Source organism: Rhinatrema bivittatum, chromosome 7, assembly GCF_901001135.1.
Source record: "Rhinatrema bivittatum chromosome 7, aRhiBiv1.1, whole genome shotgun sequence".
Lineage (NCBI taxonomy): Eukaryota > Metazoa > Chordata > Amphibia > Gymnophiona > Rhinatrematidae > Rhinatrema > Rhinatrema bivittatum.
In genome coordinates, this window is record NC_042621.1 from 119494233 (window position 1) to 119516400 (window position 22168).

At 44.3% G+C, this 22168-nt stretch overlaps 1 protein-coding gene across 5 annotated transcripts in view; it reads left to right on the forward strand.

Annotated features, from left to right (window-relative positions):
- The window catches only part of GBF1 (golgi brefeldin A resistant guanine nucleotide exchange factor 1), a 739811-nt gene that overhangs the window by 669284 nt on the left and 48359 nt on the right, over nt 1–22168 (forward strand). For all 5 annotated transcript variants that reach the window (XM_029609015.1, XM_029609018.1, XM_029609019.1 and 2 more), the window contains 3 exons: nt 4563–4713; nt 5427–5557; nt 20906–21007. In XM_029609015.1, the coding sequence (XP_029464875.1) occupies nt 4563–4713; nt 5427–5557; nt 20906–21007 (384 nt within the window). The remainder of the gene's footprint in view (nt 1–4562; nt 4714–5426; nt 5558–20905; nt 21008–22168) is intronic.

Sequence of the window (22168 nt, forward strand, 5' to 3'; positions counted from 1 at the left end):
GATCATTAAAACCTTTCAAGTATCTGAAAGTCTGTATCATTTCACCTCTGCTCCTCCTTTCCTCCAGGGTGTACATATTTAGATTCTTCAATCTCTCCTCATAAGTCATTCGAAGAAGACCATCCACCTTTTTGGTCGCCCTTCTCTGGACCGCCTCCATCCTGTCTCTGTCCCTTTGGAGATACGGTCTCCAGAACTGAGCACAGTACTCCAAGTGAGGCCTCTCCAAGGACCTGTACAAGGGGATAATCACTTGCCTTTTCTTACTCGATATTAGTCTCTCTATGCAGCCCAGCATTCTTCTGGCTCTAGCTATCGCCTTGTTACATTGTTTCACCGACTTCAGATCATTAGACACTATCACCCCAAGGTCTCTCTCCTGCTCCGTGCACATCAGCCCTTCAACCCCCATTGAATACAGTTCTTTCGGATGTCCACCCCCCATATGCATGACTTTGCATTTCTTGGCATTGAACCTCAGCTGCCATATCTTCGACTACTCTTCCAGCTTCCTTAAATCCTGTCTCATTCTCTCCACTCCTTCCGACGTGTCCACTCTGTTGCAAATCTTAGTGTCATCCGCAAAAAGACAAACCTTACCTTCTATCCCATCCGCAATCGCTTACAAAGATATTGAACAGGACCGGTCCCAACACCGATCCTTGCTGCACTCTGCTTAACATCGCTCTCTCTTCAGAGTAAGTTCCATTTACCATCACACATTGTCTTCTGTCCGTCAACCAGTTTGCAATCCAGGCCACTACCCCAGCACTCACTCCTAAGCTGCTCATTTTATTCACCAGCCTCCTGTGCGGGACCATATCAAAAGCTTTGCTGAAATCCAAGTAGATGACATCGAGCGCTCTTCCTCGATCCAGTTCCCTAGTCACCCAGTCAAAAACGTCAATCAGATTTGTCTGACAGGAAACAGGTAGGGGCTCTCAGGTCCATGCGCTTTACTATCCGGGTGTTGGAGTCACTAGGGTTTGTTCTCAATTACCCAAAGTCCCATCTCAGCCTGTCATTTCAATTGGACTTCATAAGAGCCCTGCTAGACCCGGCTCAGGCCAAGGCCTTCCTGCCTTGTCAGAGGACCCTCACCTTGACAACCATCGCAGCAGAGATGCAGCAGAGCCAGCATGTGTCAGCCTGCCATATGTTGAGGCTTTAGACCATATGGGCACAACCGTCCATGTCACGCCCTTGGCACGTTTACTTAAACACACGCAGAGCCCAATGCACCCAGAGGTCGCAATGGCACCAGGCCACTCAGAACCTCCAGTAATTGCATCTGAGTCACCCCTTCTCTCCGGGATGCATTGTCCTGGTGGTGGGTACTTTCAGATATGAAATGGGGGATCTCTTTTCAAAGTCCCTTTACCCAAATTGTCCTAACCATGGATCCATCCACCCTGGGATGGGGAGCTCATGCAGATGGGCTTAGCCCACAGGGTCTCTGGACCGCTCAGGAACGCTCTTGTCAAATCAACTTCCTGGAGCTTCGGGCAATCAGGTACGCGCTATGGGCTTTCAGAGATTGGCTGTCCAACAAAGATGTCCTGATCTAAACCGACAGCCAGGTAGCATGTGGTATGTCAACAAGCAAGGAGGCACAGGGTCATACCTCCTGTGTCAGGAAGCAGTCCAGATCTGGTTGTGGGCCCTGTCTCACAGCATAGTGCTCGGGGCCATGAACCTGGCCAGGACAGAGAAACGTGGTGGCGGACAAACTGAGTCAAGCCTTTAGAGCCCATGAGTGGTTCCTGGATCCAGGGGGTAGCAAATCAGATATTCCGCCTCTGGGAGAGTCCGGACATAGATCTGTTTGCGTCCCCTTGCAACAAGAAGGGTGCCTCTGTTCTGCTTCCTGAACAGGTTAGACGACAAACCAGCCTTGGACACTCTTGCCCATCCTTGTGCTTTGATTCTTATAGCCCCTCATTGGCCGAGACAGGTCTGGTGTCCATGCGGAGACCGATCAGTCTGTGGGGACCTCCCCAGATCTCATCTTGCAAGATCGAAGCAGATTGAGGCATCCCAATCTCTAGGGCCTGTCGCTCATAGCCTGGATGTTGAGAGGTTAATCCGGCAACCGCTCGATCTCTGAGGATGTGGATCCTGGTGGCTTCTAGAAAGCCTTCCACTAGAACATCCTATGGGCTGAAGTGGAGGATTTCTGGTGATGTGAGCAGAAGGCCCTAGATCTGTTCTCCTGCCCCACTTAAAAACTGCTTGATTACCGTCTACACCTTTCAGAAGTTGACTTAAAAATTAACTCCGTTAGAGCTCATCTCAGTGCAATTGGTGCATACCACCAAGGTGTAGATGGTATGCCCATCTCTGTACAGCCTACAATTGTACGAATTATGTGGGGCCTGTTTCAGTTGAAGCCTCCCACTGTGTCTTGGGACTCAACGTGGTGTTAGTTCAGCCGACGAAAGCTCCTTTTCAAACCACTGTGCACCTGTGACCTGAAATACCTGACCTGGAAGGTCATATTTTTGCTGGCTGTCTCCTCAGCGCGCCAGGTCAACAAGCTCCAGGCCTTAGTAACTTATCCACTTTACACTGTTTTATCATGATAGGGTGGTCTTGCGTACACATCTTAAGTTCCTGCCTAAGGTGGTGATGGACTTCCATCTTAACCAGTCCATCATCCTGCCAACATTTAACCAGTCCATCATCCTGCCAACATTCTTTGCCAGTCTCCATTCGCACCAAGACAAATGAGCACTGCACAGTTTGAACTGCAAGCGAGCCTTGGCCTTCTACCTGGAATGGTCTGAAGTCCATAGACAGCCCACCTAACTTTTTATTTCTTTTGATAGGAATAGGTTGGGCATTGCCATTGCCAAATAGACACTATCTAATTGGCTAGCAGATTGCATCTCCTTTTATTATGCCCAGGTGGGACTGCATTTTGGGGATCATGTCAAGGCTCATTCTGTCAGAGCCATGGCAGCGTCGATGTCCCACGTGTGAGCAGTTCCCGTAGAGATCTGCAAGACCGCGACGTGGAGTTCTCTGCACACATTCACATTGCACTATTGTCTGGTAGTGTCGGATGAAGCGACAGTAAGTTCGGCCGGTCCATCCTTCAGAACCTGTTTGAAGTGTAAAACCCAACTCTCCTTGCCTAGGACCCATTGTTTGAGTCAGGCTGTCTCCCCCTCTGTTACCAACAGCACCATTGTTGGGTCTATTGGCACCTGGTTTGGGTATCTCTTGGTCCCCTTTTATACTGAGGAGCAGCCTGTAGCTAGGGATTCACCCATGTGTGAGGACTACCATCCTGCTTGTTCTCGGAGACAGCAGAGTTGCTTACCTGTAATAGGTGTTCTCTGAGGACAGCAGGATATTAGTCCTCACAAACCTGCCCACCACCCCGCTGAGTTGGCTTTCTCCTATTTTTTTTTGTTCTAATTATAATTCTATGTTACAAGATTAGAGAGGGGATCCCGCATGAATGCATGGTATAGGGTATGCTGGGCATCCTTAGTGTGCCTAGTCAAAGTTCTAGAAACTTTGACATGAGTTTTCTGCATCGGGGCACCATCTGATAATGGGCACCCATGTGTGAAGTAAGCAACTCTGCTTTCAGAGCAGGTAGCAGCTATCATTCCCACCAGCATCAGCAGCAGCATAGCCTTTCTCATCAGAAAGCCAATTTTCTTCATGTTCAAGATTTCAGCTTTTACTATATAAATTTTGGTCTTAAGTGTTCACTTATTGTGCCTATGTTTAGCTCAAAGTAGAGTGACATCATCACTTGCTATATATCTTGGGAATTTCAGCCTGTGGAAAATGATGGGTCCGCCCTTCCGTTCCCATTTCATTACATTATTAATATTTTGCAAAGGAAACCTGAAAAAAAAATATCAAAATGCTTGCAAAACTGGTAAGGATTTTTATGCTTTGTAGTTTGAGACTACATCTTATTGTTTAACATATCATCCAAAAGATCGTGCCCTCAGCAGGCTGGTGCCCCCTAACACCATGTGAAGACATTAGTTCAGTACAGACTGATGGGGAAGAGCATCCCCTATTTAACTAGCCAGAAGTACGATACTTTCTGCACTATTCAGTAATCCTACACAGAGGTCTCCTGTACAATACCAGCCAGACCCTGCTTGGCTTCCGAAATGTTACAAGATGAGAGCTATAGGGAAGTGAAGAGGATTTTGGGTGCCTTTTATGGTCTTTTAATATATTTGACCCAGTGATACAAGAAATGGTAAAGTACAGAAATGCTTTGTGACTGAGATTGGGTTATTTTGGGGATGAGGTTGATGCTCTGAATAGTGTTGCTGTCTAACCTCTTTGATTGTGGCAATTTTCAGATAAAGGAATTAAGAGCAATATTGACCTATGATCCCTTGACATTTGTGGTTTATGGGGGTAGGGAAATACCTACAGTACCTGAATGTAATCTGCTTTGAAGTGCCAAAAAATGTAATATATAAAAAAAAAATCTGTGATTTGAGGGAGAGTTGGGAGGAAATGTTGACATGATTGTTCACAATCATAGCAGATGGTCTTTTTTTTTATGTATCTGTTTGCAGCTCCTTGACTTGATGCACACCCTCCACACAAGAGCTGCCACCATCTACAGCTCTTGGGCAGAGGAACAACGGCACCTAGAGGCTGCTGGGAAAAAAATAGAAGCTGATTCAAAAACACTGTGGTCCAACTGCTGGTGTCCACTCTTGCAAGGTAAAGTACCAAAATATCACTAGGTCTTATTATGGTTATAATCTTCACAGGAGAACCAGAGGCATGAGGGTAGGATTATTTTATTTAAGGGAAAGATCAGATGAGTACAGCAGCGACACAGCACTGAAGTAAATAAACTGTGAGTGTGGAAGAATGATTAAAAAAAATAAAAGCCTCATCCAACAATGTGCAAAAATGTGAAGAGATAGTGAAAGGTTTAGTTAGTAGTTGGATGTGTCTGGCAGATTGCAAGTACGGTGAAAACACAGGTGCTCACATAGCTGAGTCTCTCTGACAGGCTGCAAGACTAGAATTAGCAGCTGAGTGAGTCAGTTGGTGGCTGGATATTGTGGGATTTTGTGGTAGGAAGTAGGGTGCTAGTATGTACTAAAAAGGGATCGTGTATTCAGCGCCCCAAGAGGATGCAGTACAATAGAAGAAGCTGACATATGCTGTCTTAGATAAGGAATGATATCCTACAGGCACACTATGGCTGGCAGCTGGGACATATTCTTGGCAGTGTGAACAGGAATAACTGGACAAACTAAATGAACCTGTTTTCAGTCATCATCTAGTCTGATACTAATACTGAGCTATGCTCTCTCTCTCTGTTAAGGGGTATTGTTTTCATATAATATCATGTCTTATCCTATATACTGATGTCTGGAAAAGTGTGTACTTTTTTGTAATTCACCTCCATACTACAAATCCAGGAATTGCATGGCTCTGCTGTGATGCCCGGCGACAGGTCAGGATGCAAGCTCTCACCTACCTTCAGAGAGCATTACTGGTTCATGACCTACAGACACTTGATGCTCTTGAGTGGGAGTCCTGCTTCAATAAGGTAAACAAGCTCTAATCACTGTTCTGCTACAGAAAGCACAAGCTTTTCTGCTACCATGAATTTGCCCTTTTCTTTGAGGTTGAATTTAAACCAGTAGTTGAAAACCTAACAGCTTGTCTACGGCGTAACAGGAGAGGCCTTGTATCTTTGTCTTTTCAGTGCTAGGCCTGCAGAATGCAGACAGTGTTAGGGCTTATATGTTAGACAAGCTATGTGTGACTCCCTCATGGAGCAACATTTTGGGGTTCAGACTTGGTGGTAGTCTTCCCTCATATTTCAAGACAGTCCAGAAGAACCTCAAATGTAGTCATGAATGGGAGGGAGAAAATCAAGGATAAAATTTGATGTCATTGTGGATATTACATTGGGAAATCTAAGTCTTTTTCCTTGAGGACCATCACTAAGATGGAGTATAATGAAGAAATGAGAATGGGTAATTAATTCAGAGAAAGAAGGCACTGGAAGACTGGTACCCCTCTCCAATATTGAATTAAGAACATAAGGATTGCCATATTGGCTCAGACCAAGGGTCCATAAAGCCCAGTATCCTGTTTCCAACAATGGCCAAGCCAGGTCACAAGTACCTGGAATGATCCCAAGGGATAGATAGATTCTAAGCTGCTTATCCCAAGAATAAGCAGTGGATTTCTGCAACTCTACCTTAATTGTTAATGGACTTCTCATCCAGGAACTTGTCCAAACATTTTTTTAAATGCAGCTATACTATTAGCTTTCACCATATCCTTTGGCATCAAATTCCAGAGTTTAATCATGCGTCGAGTAAAACAATATTTTATCCCAGGACAAGCAGAATGGTAGTCCTCACTTATTGATGACATTATCGGATGGAGCCCTATCATGGAAAACTTTCTGTCAAAGTTTCTGAAAACTTTTGACTGGCACACTGAGCTCACTGAGCAAGCCCAACATGCTATGATCCCTGCAGCCACAGGGGTCTCCCTTCAGTCTCTTTTTTTCTGCGTTGCTGCCTCGCATTTAAAAGGCTCTGTGAGTTCTCTCACAAACGTTTCCTCACGGAAAAATTAATAATTTCTGTCAAAAAATTCCCTACAAGTGTCTCCCTTCGACGACACGTTTGGTGAGTACCGTTTTGGGCATTTTTCAGTCTGTCCCTGCTACCTCACTTCAGTACCCCCAGGTCACCGACCATTACCCGGCCTTATTTTAATCATGGCCACAGGATTTAAGAAATGTCCAAATTGTCCCCGAACGATGTCAATAACAGACCCGCCTGAGATCTGTGTACTTTGCCTCGGATCCAGCCTCGATGTCCGCTCATGTTCCACCTGCGCTCAGATGACTCCGAAGGGCAGGCATTCCCAGCTGGACAAAATGGAAGATCTTTTCCAAAAGATCACGCCATCGACTTCTTCACAGTCGTCACCGAAGACGCTTTCTTCCTCCACTGAAAAACACTGAGGAAAGAAAAAATCCGAGGACCATCCGTCTCCATCAGGGTCATCGGTGGCATCTTCCTCGATAAGGAGCATCGAGAGAAGTGATGTCATTGTCATTGATCCGGCTCCGTTCCATCCAGAGGACCGGTTACCGCATTGGCATCAATGGCCATCGAGCTGATAGAGAAGCGGGTCCGGGTACAAGAGCCTCCATGCCCCTCTGTACCTGAGACACCGAGACGCTCTCCACCAGGATCGGTGTTGGAGACTGAGCTACCACATTCAAATGTGGATGAGCCACTAGCACCCATCGTACCTTCTCCTGTGGCAGTGGACACGGTCCCAGTCTCCAGGGAAGAAGTGACTACCATGATACAACAAGCAGTCATCGAAGTTTTTCGAAAATTACAGCCTCCACCGACACCAATGCCGATACCAACACCAGAGCTGTCAGTATTTGCACCTCTACTCAGAAGACTCGATGCCTTAATCAGTGCCTTCCCACAACCTGCACCGATGCCGATGATGGATCCTCCAATGGCTCTATCCATGCCGTCGATGGATCCTCCAATGGCTCCGTCCATGCCGTCGATGGATCCTCCAAAGACTCCAGCTATATCCATTCCAGGCTCATCGGATGAAGATGATGGGAATTCAGATTCCTTACCTGGTCCATCGGGTCTACAAAAACTCCAGTGACCAAGACTTCCATCGATGCCTTCGATATCGCTTCCTGGTCCATCGGGCAATGCCAGGTGCCAATTCCAATCGGTGCCGTCGATGCCATTAGATTCCCCATCGATGCCATCTTTACCTCCATCAATGCCAAAACATTCCTGAGAAACCATCAAAACTTGCATCGATGCCAAAGCATCCTCTTCCACAGGACACTCATGTTCCACCAGGATCCCATTTCCAACTCCACTATAGACCATGGGAGGACATAGACACAGACACGGATACAGAAGACCTCATATCTGAACCTTCTCCACCAGAAGAAAGAAGAAAGTCCCCACCAGAGGACCTTTCTTTTGCAAATTTCATTAAGGAAATGTCTGATACCATACCCTTTGAGCTGATCACAGAAGAGGACACCAGAAATAAAACATTGGAAGTCCTCCAGTTTGTGGATGCACCCAAGGAAGTCATGGCTATACCAATCCATGAAGTGCTTTTAAATCTCCAGCACCGCCTATGGGAGCATCCCTGTTCCGTGCCACCTGTTACCAGAAGAAAGGATGCAACGTACCTGGTCCAACACACACCAGGTTTTCAGAAACCACAACTGCCACACCAATCAGTTGTGGTAGAATCAGCACAGAAGAAAGCAAGGAAGCAAAAACCTCACTCTTCTACTCCTCCAGGAAAAGAACAGAAATTTCTGGATGGATTAGGCAAAAATGTCTTCCAGGTTTCCATGCTCGTGTCCCATATTGCAGCATATCAGTTATATATGACGCAGTATCAAAGAAATTTGTGGAAGTACCGTATTTTTCTCTCCATAAGACGCACCTGACCATAAGACGCACCTAGGATTCAGAGGGGGAAAATTTAAAAAAAAAAAAAATTGTGCTAAACCGACTCTGCGTCTGGGCGTCTTATGGAGCAAATTAGGGGAGTGCATAGCTTTTTTTTTTCTCCCCATTTTGTTTTCGGGTCTGGGGAGGGCCATTTCGGTCCACTCCCCAGATCAGAAAACTTTTCTTTCTCTGGGAACCCCTCCCCCCCATCCCAACCCTTTAAATTAACAACCCCCACCCCCCTGACCCCCCAAGACCTGCCGACTTAATTTACTGCAAACCCCCACCCTCCTGACTCCCCCAAGACCTGCCGACTTAATTTCCTACAACCCCCCACCCTCCTGACCCCCCCCCCAAGACCTGCCGAATTAATTTCCTGCAACCCCCCACCCTCCTGACCCCCCCAAGACCTGCCAAACGTCCCTGGTGGTCCAGCGGGGGTCCAGGAGCGGTCCGGGAACGATCTCCTGGGCGTGGGCCGTCGGCTGCCAGTAAACAAAATGGCGCCGACGGCCCTATACCCTCACTATGTCACTGAGACCGACCAATAGCAGCGGTCGGTCTCAGTGACATAGTGAGGGCATAGGGCCGTCGGCTGCCAGTAAACAAAATGGCGCCGACGGCCCTATGCCCTCACTATGTCACTGAGACCGACCAATAGCAGCGGTCGGTCTCAGTGACATAGTGAGGGCATAGGGCCGTCGGCTGCCAGTAAACAAAATGGCGCCGACGGCCCTATGCCCTCACTATGTCATTGAGACCGACCGCTGCTATTGGTCGGTCTCAGTGACATAGTGAGGGCATAGGGCCGTCGGCGCCATTTTGTTTACTGGCAGCCGACGGCCCACGCCCAGGAGATCATTCCCGGACCCCCGCTGGACCACCAGGGATGTTTGGCAGGTCTTGGGGGGGTCAGGAGGGTGGGGGGTTGCAGGAAATTAATTTGTCAGGTCTTGGGGGAGTCGGGGGGGGGGGGGGTTGTTAGATTTTTGTTTGGGTTTTTTTTTATATTTGCTCCATAAGACGCACATACATTTTCCCCCTACCTTTGGGGGAAAAAAAGTGCGTCTTATGGAGCGAAAAATACGGTAAGTACAAGACATAGCTGACAATCTTCCATAGCAACAACAAATGCCACCCAATGCCCTTATTCAAAAAGGCCTTGAGTCAGGCAAGCACGAAGTCCGGGCAGCATATGACTCTTTTGAAACATCTGCGCGTATGTCAGCTGCTAGAATCAGCACACAAAGATGGGCCTGGCTAAAAGCTTCAGATTTATGATCAGAAGTACAGGAAAGACTAGCAGATCTCCCATGCACCGGAGACATTCTCTCTGGAGAAAAAATTCAAGATGCTGTCTCACAATTGAAAGATCATCATGAGACACTCCACCAGCTTTCCAAATTGCCAGCAGACCATCCATCCTCAACGTGAAGGCCCGCAAGAAGGGATACCAGGAAGCCCTTCTACCAACCTCGTAGGTACTACCCACCTTCATCCAGTGTGCGTCCTTCACGACTACCTCAAAGGGGACGTCCATGTCAGGCCAAACAAGCAAAAATTCAACCACCCCCGCAAATAGGACCAGCATCTGGGTTTTGAGAAATTTCCAGAGAGCAGAAGCCTCTCCAACAATCCCAGACCAGACTTGCCTGTAGGAGGTCGGCTCCATTATTTCAATCACAACTGGAGCCTCATCACCACAGATCAGTGGGTGTTAGCCATCCTGACCCGGGGATACCGTCTTAAATTTCAGACGATACCCCCGGATTCCCCACCCACTCCTCTGTGGTCACACAACGTCATAACATCTCAATTATGGTTAGAACTCTCCACCCTGCTGACTACTAGCCTGTTCCCCGGTCTCAACAAGGGAGAGGGTTCTACTTCTGCTATTTCCTAATTCCAAATAAAACAGGCGGTCTCCGCCCCATCCTAGACCTCCGCAATCTCAATAAATTTCTTCAAAAAGAAAAATTTCGGATGGTCTCCCTTGGGACCATTCTTCCCTTGTTACAGCAAGGAGATTGGCTCTGTTCTCTGGACCTTCAAAAAGCGTACACTCTCATTCCCATTTCCTCACAACATCGAAAATATCTACGTTTCGTAGTGGGACAAAATCATTTCCAATACCGAGTCCTACCATTCGGACTGGCCTCAACACCTTGGGTGTTCACAAAATGCCTGGCAGTAGCTGCTGCACATCTAAGAAAAAACAGCATTCATGTTTTTCCTTACCTAGACGATTGGCTCATCAGGAGTCCATCCAGACAAGGAACTCTCGCTGCCTTGAAAAGCAGCATCAGTCTGTTGTATTCCCTGGGATTCCTAATCAACTATCAAAAATCACATATGAACCCGTCTCAGCTCCTCACCTTCGTAGGAGCAGACCTAGACACTACAGTCGCAAAAGCTTTTCTTCCAAGCGACTGTGCGAACAACCTGGCGAATCTTGCAAACTCTCTGAGCACCTGCAACTTCACCTCCGCCCATCAATTTCTTACACTACTGGGCCACATGGCGTCCACAGTCCACGTGACCCCTATGGCAGTTAGCCATGAGAAGAAATAGATGGACTTTAAAATCTCAGTGGCTTCAAGCTGTTCAACCACTGTCGTCCCTAATACGAGTCACCAACCAATTACGGCTCTCACTTCGTTGGTGGACGAACCAACCGGCGTTACGGATTGGTTTACCATTCCAGCAGCTGACTCCTCAAGTAACCTTGACCACGGATGCATCCAACTTGGGATGGGGAGCTCACGTCAACAACCTTCAAACTCAAGGTACGTGGACTCCGCTCGAACAAAAGTGTCAAATCAACTTTTTAGAACTTTGAGCGATACGATATGCCCTTTATGCCTTCAAAAACTGCCTCTCACACAAGACTGTGCTGATCAAACGGACAACATAGTAGCAATGTGGTACATAAACAAACAAGGAGGCACAGGCTCCTATCTGCTGTGCCAAGAAATGGTGCAGATTTGGGCCTGGGCCCTGACACAATCCATACATCTCAGGACCACTTATCTAGCAGGCATACAGAATGTCCTAGCGGACAGTCTCAGTCGACGTTTCCATCCCCACGAATGGTCTCTGGATCCCTGTGTAGCGAGCAAAATCTTTCAACGCTGGGGTCATCCAACCATCGACCTCTTTGCGACCAAACTGAACCACAAAGTAGAAAGGTTCTGCTTCCTCCACAGCCGTTGACAAACGTTCACCAGGGACGCCTTTACTCGCCCCTGGAACAAAGGGCTTCTTTATGCGTATCCTCCGATTCTGCTCATAGCCAAAACTCTCATGAAGCTACAAAAGAACAGAGGTTAATGATCCTCATAGCCCCATGCTGGCCTCGACAAGTATGGTTCCCCATACTTCTCGATCTCTCAGTCAGAGAACCAATTCACCAGGGCACAACGCCCACTCTCATAACTCAGAACCTAAGGCCAGGTTATGACATCCAAACCTACAAACCCTTGCCTTGACAGCTTGGATGTTGAAAGCTTGATCCTACAACTGCTCAGTCTTTCAACTCAAGTCTCTGAGGTTCTCGTAGCTTCATGAAGCCTTCCACACGTAACTCCTACCATTCCAAGTGGACTAGATTTACCATGTGGTGCACTCAAAAAGGTATTGACCCTTTCTCCTGCTCCATTCCATCCCTATTAGACTATCTATGGCACCTCTCAGATTCTGGTCTCCAGACTTCTGTACTTATACACCTGAGTGCCATTGCGGCATACCATAAAGGAATAGGGGATACCGCAATAACAGTGTAACCCCTAGTGGGTCGGTTTATGAGGGGCTTACTTTAACTTAAGCCTCCCATTCGACCATCGGTTACAGAATGGGACTTAAATGTAGTGCTTGCAAGGCTCATGCGATTTCCGTTTGAGCCTTTGCATTCCTGTGATGTAAAATTTCTTATCTTGAAAGTCCTTTTCCTAGTAGCCATTACATCTGCTAGGAGGGTCAGTGAGTTACAAGCCCTTGTCACGTACTCACCCTACACAAGGTTCCTGCATGACCGCGTGGTCCTTCGCACTCACCCCAAATTCCTGCCTAAGGTGGTAACGGATTTTCACCTTAATCAATCCATAGTCTTGCCCACTTTTTTCCCAAGGCCTCACTCTCATCAGGGCAAGAGAGTTTTGCACACCTTGGACTGTAATGTGCACTTGCATTTTACCTAGACTGCACTGCAGTCCATAGGAAATCCACCCAACTCTTCATTTCTTTTGACAAAAACAAGCCAGGAGTTGCAGTGGGCAAACAAACTCTCTCCAAATTCTGCTATGAGAAAGCAGGCCTTCCTCTTCAGGGGCGAATAAAGGCGTACTCAGTAAGGGCTATGTCAACATCCATAGCATACTACCGTTCAGTGCCAATTGCTGACATTTGCAAAGCTGCAACTTGGAGTTCCCTGCATGCATTCGCAGCTCCTTACTGTTTGGAGAAGGAAGGAAGACAAGATTCTGCCTTTGGACAATCTGTCTTAAAAAACCTATTTCCAGTGTGATACCCAACTCCTTCCGCAACCACTTGCTGTGATTCAGGCTGCCTCATCGTGGTCAATGGCATCCCAGTTGTTGTGCCTCTTGCACTTGTTGGGTGCCATTGACATCTTAAAGCATGAGTCAGCCTGTAGCTTGCTAATCACCCATATGTCAGGACTACCATCCTGCTTGTCCTGGGATAAAGCAGAGTTGCTTACCTGTAACAGGTGTTCTCCCAAGACAGCAGGATGTAGTCCTCACAAAACCCACCCGCCACCCCGCGGAGTTGGGCCCACTGACGTTTTATTATTTTATTTTTTCGCTCGCACTTACTGCTACAAACGAGACTGAAGGGAGACCCCTCTGGCTGCAGGGATCATGGCATGCTGGGCATGCTCAGTGGGCCAGTCAAAGGTTTCTAGAAACTTTGACAGAAAGTTTTCCGTGATAGGGCTCCATCCGATGATGTCACCCATATGTGAAGACTACATCCTGCTGTCCTGGGATAACACCTGTTACAGGTAAGCAACTCTGTTTTCTCTTATTAGATTTAAATGTATTACCCAGTAACTTCATTGTGTTTCCCCTGGTCTTTGTACTTTTCTAAAGAGTAAACAACTGATTAACGTTTACTCATCCATTCCACTCATTATTTTATAGACCTCTGTTATATCTCCTCTCAGCCATCTCTTTTCCAAGCTGAAGAATCCTAACCTCTTTAGCCTTTCTTCATAGGGGAATGGTTCCATTGCCTTTATCATCTTGGTCACCCTTCTCTGTACCTTTCTAATTCTGCTATATCTTTCTTGTGATGTGGTGACCAGAACTGAACACAATACTCAAGATGAAGTCACACCATGGAACGATACAGAGGCATTATAATAGTCTCTGTTTTATTCCCCATTCCTTTCCTTATAATACCTAGGATTCTATTTGCTTTATTGGTTGCTGCTGCAAACTGAGCAGAAGATTTCAACATGTTTTCATTGACAACACCTAGATCCTTTTCCTGAGTGGTAACTCCTAATGTGGAACTTTGCATTTTGTAGCTATAATTTGGGTTACTCTTCCCTAAATGCATCACTAGGCACTTGTACATAAGAACATAAGATATGCCATAGTGGGTCAGACCAAGGGTCCATCAAGCCTAGTATCCTGTTTCCAACCGTGGCCAATCCAATTCACAAGTACTTGGCAAGTACCCAAACATTAAATAAATCACAAGCTACTATTGCTTATTAATTAATAGTTTATGGATTTTACCTCTAGGAACTTATCCAAACCTTTTTTAAACCCAGTTACACTAACTGTTGTAACCACATCCTCTGGTAATGAATTCCAGAGCTTAACTATGCGCTGAGTGAAAAAGAATTTTCTTCAATTTATTTTAAATGAGCTACTTTGCTAACTTCATGGAGTGCCCCCTAGTCCTTCTATTGTATGAGAGAGTAAATAACCAATTTACATTAACTTGTTCAAGTCTTTTCATGATTTTGTAGACCTCTATCATATCCCCCCTCAGTTGTCTCTTCTCCAAACTGAACAGCCCTAACGTTCTTAGCCTTTCCTCACAGGACAGCCGTTCCATGCGCCTTATCATTTTGGTCACCCTTCTCTGCACTTTCTCCAGTGCATTATTTCTTTTTTGAGATGCGATGACCAGAATTGCACACAGTATTCAAGGTGCGATTTCACCATGGAGTGATACAGAGGCATTACGACATCCATCATTTTATTTGCCATACTCTTCTTAATAATTCCTAACATTCTGTTTGCTTTTTTGACTACCTCAGCACACTGAACCGATGATTTCATGTATTATCCACTATGACCAATTCTGAAACAAAAAGATTTAGATTGGCCTGAAATTTTTCAAATCCATGCTATCTCAGATTTACCTTTTTTAGCAAAATTAATTGAAAAAGTGGTCAATAAACAATTAACTGAATATCTAGAACTTAATGAGATTTTATATCCATTGCAACACAGTTTTAGAAAATTGCACTGTACCGAAACTCTTTTACTGACATTATCTGACAATATTCTTAGAGGTTTCGACAATGGACAAAGTTATCTACTTGTTCTTTTAGATTTATCTGCCGCTTTTGATACATGTATCTTAATATTATTAAACAAATTTTAACTCAAATGAAACTGATTTTACCCTAGAGAAGTCTGTTTTTATGGTTTTAGACCGAAAAAATGTGAACTCAGAGAAGAAAACTGTGACACTGTGAATGATATAACCAGTTATAAACTAGTAGATACAACTAGAAATCTGGGATTAATTATAGATTATGAATTGAATTTTAAGGCACATATCTCTAAGAAAGTTAAAGAGGGGTTTAGCAAGTTGATTATGCTAAAACGGTTGAAACCATTTCTCTCTAGGGAAAACTTCAGAACAATACTCCAAGCTTTATTATTAACAGGACTTGATTACTGTAACTCCACTATGCTAGGACTTCCAAAAGAAACACTCCGCCCTTTACAGGTTCTTCAAAATGCGGCAGCTCGCATCCTATCAAATACTAGAAAAATCGACCATATTACTCCAGTTTTAAAGGAATTACACTGGTTACCAGTTGAAAGTAGAATAAATTATAAAGCCTTATGTATTATTCATAAAATATTATATAGTGACATGTCTGCTTGGTTAAATTCCACTATAAAACTACATGTCCCTCAACGCAATCTAAGGTCTGCAAATAAAGCCCTTTTGACAGTTCCAACAGTCAGGTCTGCACATTTAAGTGAAGTCAGAGCACGTGCAATCTCTATCGCCGGGCCAACTCTTTGGAACAAACTGCCTCAAGAGCTACGGTTGCAGGAAAATTTGAAGAGGTTTAAGAAAGATCTTAAAGCATGGCTTTTTAAACAAACCTTTGAAAGGGTCACTGAAGTTTAATCCAGGCCTTTTTTGATATGTTTAAATTTTTGCTTTTAGCCTGTTCTTATCTTTTTAATATTAATTTTAGCTCTATTTTTAATAGTTGATTTTAAGTTATATTGTATTCTTCCATTTTCTTTTTTATCATGTTCTTAAAATGTGATTAATGTAAACCGTAGAGATAGAACTTGTTTCTGTGCAACGGTAAATAAGAGCTGTACAAATAAAATAAATAAATAAATGACGCCTAGATTTCTTTCCTGGGTGGTAACGCCTAAGATAGAACCAAACATTATATAACTACAGCAAGGGTTATTTTTCCCAATTTGCATCACTTTGCACTTGTCTACATTAAATTTCATTTGCCGTTTGCATGCCCATTCTCCCAGTTTTGCAATGCCCTCTTGTAATTTCTCACAATCCTCGTGTGATTTGACAGCTTTCAATAATTTTGTGTCACTGACAAATTTGATCACCTCACTTGTTGTTACCATTTGCAGGTCATTTATAAATATATTAAAAAGCATCAGACCCAGAGCAGTTCCCTGGGACACTCCACTATTCACCTTTTTCCATTGGGAAAATTTAACATTTTAGCCCTATTCTCTATTTTCTATCTTTTAACCAGTAGGCAATCCACAATAGGACACTGCCACCTATCCCATAACTTTCTAATTTCCTAAGAAGTCTCTCATGAAGGACTTTATCAAATGCTTTCTGGAAATCCAAATACACTATATCAAATGGTTCACCTTTATCCACATTTGTTTATGCACTCAAAAAAAGTAGCAGATTTGTGAGGCAAGATTTCCCTTGGCTAAATCCATGTTGGTTTTGTTCGATTAAACTATGTATATCTATATGTTCAGCAATTTTGTTCTTTATGATAGCTTCTAACATTGTGCCTGGCACAGACTTCAGACTCACTGGTCTGTAATTTCTTGGATCATCCCTTGATTCATTTTTTTTTGTTTTGTTATTAAAGATTTTTATTGAAGTTCAATAATTACACAGCCATTTAATTCAACATGAGAAAGTCAGTAAAATGTAATTGACATTATTTTAACTTTCCAGACAACTGTAAACCCCGTCCCCTCCTATCCTCACCACCTGATTCTATTATGATAAATTTAAGGCATGACACCAGGCGGTTAAGTGTTTTTCAGTAGATATAGAATAAAGGAGTGGAAAACATAATCTGGGTCTTCCTATTGCTTCATGATAGAGAGTTGCTTGCATTTTCCCAATTCATAAAAGGTTCCCAGATCCTCTGAAAGGTCTGTCTACTATCATTCCTGGAGGCTGTTATGGCTGCCATACTATGATTGTAGCGTATCTTTGCAAAACCACTGATAAGGGGAAAGGTTCTGAATTCCACCTCTGTGCTATCTCACATCGAGCAGCTATACATATTTGTTGGCACAACCGCTGCTGAGACTTATCCAATTTTGGGGAGGGCTAATTGAGCAAAGCCAGGCCCGCATCATACAAATGTTCCACTCCGAGCATTAGTCCATATTGAGGAAATAATTGGGCAACTCCACTTTATATGAAGAAAGATTTCCGTATTCCCGCATTGCCACTAACAGCATGCGCTAGCAGAGGGATACATGGGGAGGATGTGCACTGGTATTATGTGCCATCTCACTAAGAGTTTATAATAATTTTCCTGCTGTTGTGCTGAAACGGAGCATTTACTTGTCAATGTATAAATACTGTCCCCCACATTTCAGGAGAGATTGTGGTTCCTAAATCAGCTTCCCATGCTGATATATAGGGGAAAAATGGTCTTAGGATGACTATTAAAGATGGCATATAGTTTAGACACGAGACCTTTTAGGTGGGCGGCTCCAGAGCAGTAATGTTTAAATAACGTTTTACATGTACACTTTACCCAGTTTTGTCCATAGGAAACCTGTAGCTTTGTCAAAGTTGGCCTCATGTTTGCGCCCCCCCCCCCCCCCCCCGGCTTGGCCCTCCAGTTTGGAAAGACAACCTGATCTAGGCAGGGTCTTGATGTTGCCATACAGCTTCCACTTCTTAACAATCTTCTTGACCATGCTTCATGGGATTTTCAAGGACTTTGCAATTTTTATAACCATCCCCAGATCTGTATCTTTCTACAACTTTGTCCCAGAGTTGTTTTGATTGCTCCTTGATGCTCATAATAGAGTCTTCGCTTTGAAATGCATTGCCTGGCAGAGAGAACCATCATGAACTGCTATTTATCCTGCCATCATACAAATCAGTACAGTTTAACACAGGTGAGGCCAAGTCATTTGGTATGCTCTTCTGAAAGCGATTCCTTTAAGAAGTCCATATTCAAAGTGATCTTGTCTGGTTAACCCTTGAGGTATCCAGACAAACCCCAACAGTTAAATTTCTGGCCCCTCTAACCAGAAAAATGTTATTCAGGTAAGTTATTATCCAGATAAAACTTATCTGGAAAGTTGGATGCATTCTAGGACAGAGTTAAGTTAGCCATCTAAGTCTGGACTTGCCTAAAAGCAGAGCTAAGTTATCTGAATATGGGCACCTAAATATATTTGACCTTATCTGGCTAAGTAGCAAAAAGAGTTGTTTAAAAATCCTTCTGGGCCAGCAGTCCCAATGTCCCCCACCCTGCAAAATCACTAACGAAAGATGTTGGGCATAGTGCCTATTACCTTCCTTAGGAAAATACATTAGAAGAGCCTCCCTGTCCCCTTCTTGCCAGAATTTGCAAAAAAAACCCCATATGGGCTAGGAACCACCTCCTAACCTCTACCCTCTCACCTGCAACCCCAACCTGAAGCCCCACAGCAACAGAGGGTACAGTGTACATTCTTCCAGTAGCATCTGGTGTGGCTTTGACAGCAACATTGGTAGCATATGTTACACTGACAACAATTCTGTCAAAGCAGTGCTGGATACTGCCAGGAACAGCAAGAACTGATCGCGCTCCTGGCAGCTGTGGGACTTTTGGCAGATTCAGGGAGGGTTGGGAGGGGGCCCTGAGCTCCCATGTTTTATGCAAATTTGGGGGCTGAAGGGGAGAGGAAAGGAGGCTCCATGGACTGATATGGTCCACAATGTATTTTTTTTTCCTTCGCGGGGGGCTGGGCAGGGAAGTAATTAGGTGTTATGCCTGACATTTTGAAGGGGAGAGGTGGTGGGGTTCGCACCTGTTGGCTCAGAAGGGTTTATTTATTTTTTATATTTAACCAAAAATTTGTTGAATATATATATTCAAATGTAGCCAGTTAAGTTTAAAAGTTATCCAGGTAATGATATGCTGATAACTTTAGCTGAGTATATTCAGCAGGAGACTGGTCCGGCTGCAAATCCATGACAAATTATCCTACTCTCTTGCCTGTGTCCTAGCCTATGGACCTCTAAGTATTTAGCATTGCTGCAGAAGTACAAGGTGGGTAGGACACTTATCCAACCTTGCTATTTCATGCTTTTATTTCTATTTCATTTTCTAAGGTATTCTGAATGTATTTTTCACTTGGCGGTTGTGGGGTAGGAAGTGTGGATACATGGAATAAATACTGGTTTAAGGCATTTTACTTCCAGAATATAAGGCAACACAAGATGAACATTTTGAAAGGGAGTGTAGGCTTTCTATAGCCACTCTATATGTTATGAAGACTGTAGAAAAATGTATAAGATGTTTTCTTTTTAGATACTTGTGAACTTGAGAATGTATAAAAGTGAAAATGGTGATTAAGATTTTTATCTGGAGGACTTTATCTACTAGTACTCTTTAAGGTGGTTTATATTTTTCATGGGGGTACTATCTCCAAAAGGTTAATTTTATACATATCTTGACAGGAATGAATCTCACTCGAAAGCCAGGGTATGCTGAGTCTGATCTCAGTCTCGCAAATGTACTGCTAATGCCTTCCTTAATACTTGCATTGTGTGAAAGAGAGCTTCTTTCTGGAGTTTATCTGGAGTTATATCCACAGGCAACTTGTTTAGCTGCGCCCAGAAGTTCCTTTGAATCTTTTTCTTCTGTGTATGATCTTTTGTGATCATTTCTTTTATGTAATCTATATAAAAATGGTCTGGTTTTTTGTTTTGTTTTAATAAATGTTATGCTTTATCAGGTACCAAAGGGTTAGGTTAACTGAGTACCCCATTCATTGCATGCAAGTTAATGAACAAAAGTGGCTCTCCAGCCAAATAGGGCTATGAGAATGCAGCATCCAATTAGCCATCCTTTTTTATTAAGGAAAGTTTACCATCTTGCAGCCTTACTATTTTTGTTGCAGAAATATTAGAGTCCTCGTTTTATTTGTTTAACAGATGACTAACAATTTTGTTTGAGCTGTGTATGGTTTGATTAGAAGCATATTTATTTTAAAATGTATTTCTGTCAAATTGGCCAGCATTTTGTGTTTTTAAGAGAGTCTGTGACTTTTAGGTAAGAAATAACTGATTTGTATGCTGTTTTGTAAAGAGATTTGTCTATAGAATTAAAAAGTTTGGGGGGGTTTCCTCTCCTTATATCTGTGCAGATATTTTGACAAGAAAGCTAACATCCCTGCTTTCCTTGGGGTATAGTTTGAATAATGAACAAAATAAATAGATGAGTTAGTTAACAGATCAGAGAGGAAAAAACCTGTTTTAGAAGCATCATGCAGTGGAGTAGTTGGTTACTATTTAACTCTGCTTGTTATCTACTCTATAGTTGCGCTATGTTAACCTATTTCTTCCTCTCATAGTTGTCCTGAATTCATTACCCTGTTTCATGTAACTTTCTGATCCTATATCGTTGGTTTTCCCGTGTTTGTTGATGTAAACCGGTACTATAAGATTTTTATCTTGAGTATCGGTATATTAAAAGATATTAAATAAATAAATAACTTATTTGCTTATTTTTGGTGCCTGACATACTTCTGGTAGGGCCTGTGGTCTGGTAGTTGAACCAAAATGATAGAAAAAGTATTGTTTGTGTGCAATCCTGTTAACCTTTGGCATCCAAGTTCAATAATACAGCCCTTGTCTCTTTCTGTCTCTGACTGAACTATCAGGTGATGTTTCCATTGCTGACCAAACTGTTGGAGAATATAAGCCCAGCTGATGTCGGAGGGATGGAGGAAACCAGAATGAGGGCCTCAACATTGCTCTCAAAAGTAAGGCTGAGCTTAACTATTCTCATAACCTGCAGACTCTGGCCAATGTGAACATAAACCAGGGTTGTGACTTCAAGGAAATTGTGCTGCATGCTAATAAATTCCTTTTCAGTTACACAGAAGCATACGTTTCAGCTGGAGTCTGCTGCGCCCTCATGAAGGCATTTTAATTTGCATTTTCCTAGGACAAGAAGGATGGTAGTCCTCACATGTGGGTGACATCATCAGATCGAGCCTGGAACAGAAACTGTGACTGGCACACTGAGCATGCCCAGCGTGCCACTATCCACGCTTCAATGCGGGGTCCCTCTTCAGTCTCCCTTTTCCCGCAAAGTGTTTGCCTTGCAGTTTGTGGAGCTCTGCTCTTTTTCAAAGTGGGGTTTTTTTTCACTTTCCTGGTTTTCTTTTTTGACTCTCTTCGCCGGGTCCCTCTTCCGGTTGGTATCCCAGTCAGTGGCAGTGGTAGGTTAAATTTTTTTCCCTTGTTTGTGGTCTCTCTCTGGTGTGTCTCTCCTTGGTGGTTGCAGGCCATCGACCACTTGCCAGCTATTTTTCATGATGGCATCTGGTTTCTGCCGATGCCCCTAGTGCCCGTGAACCATGTCCATTACTGATCCGCATGAGTTCTGTATCCTCTGCCTGGGGGCATTGCATGACATCCAGGGGTGTCAGTTTTGTGATTGGATGACCCCCAAAGGCCGTTGTGCCCCTCTGGACAAGATGGAGAAGTTTTTTGGCGCCAAAAATTCTGATCCATTGTCTCCGGCATTGGGAGCGTTGATACCTGGAGGCTGCAGGGAACCATTTGACATGCCGTCCGTGACCACCCCTCCATCGGGACCCCCTTGAGAGAAAGGGGCCTGGAATAGGCCTTGGCCTGTGTTGTTGCACTCAAAGACATCAAGCTCCTCTTCATCCTCATCACCGGGGAAAGACCAAGCTGAGCACTGAGGGAAGTCCGACAAGTATCAACACCAGTCGCCATAGGGTACATGGCACTGAGCTTGGTTCGGCGCTGGCGATCACCATGCTGCCACCGAAGTGACCCCGTGGGGGACAAGGCATCATCCTCCATCAGACATGGGTGTCTCAGGCGTTCCCTTCCCCTCCCTCCCGGGGATCATTTTGGGCACCGAGCCTCCTCAGAGTGCCGATGGAGGC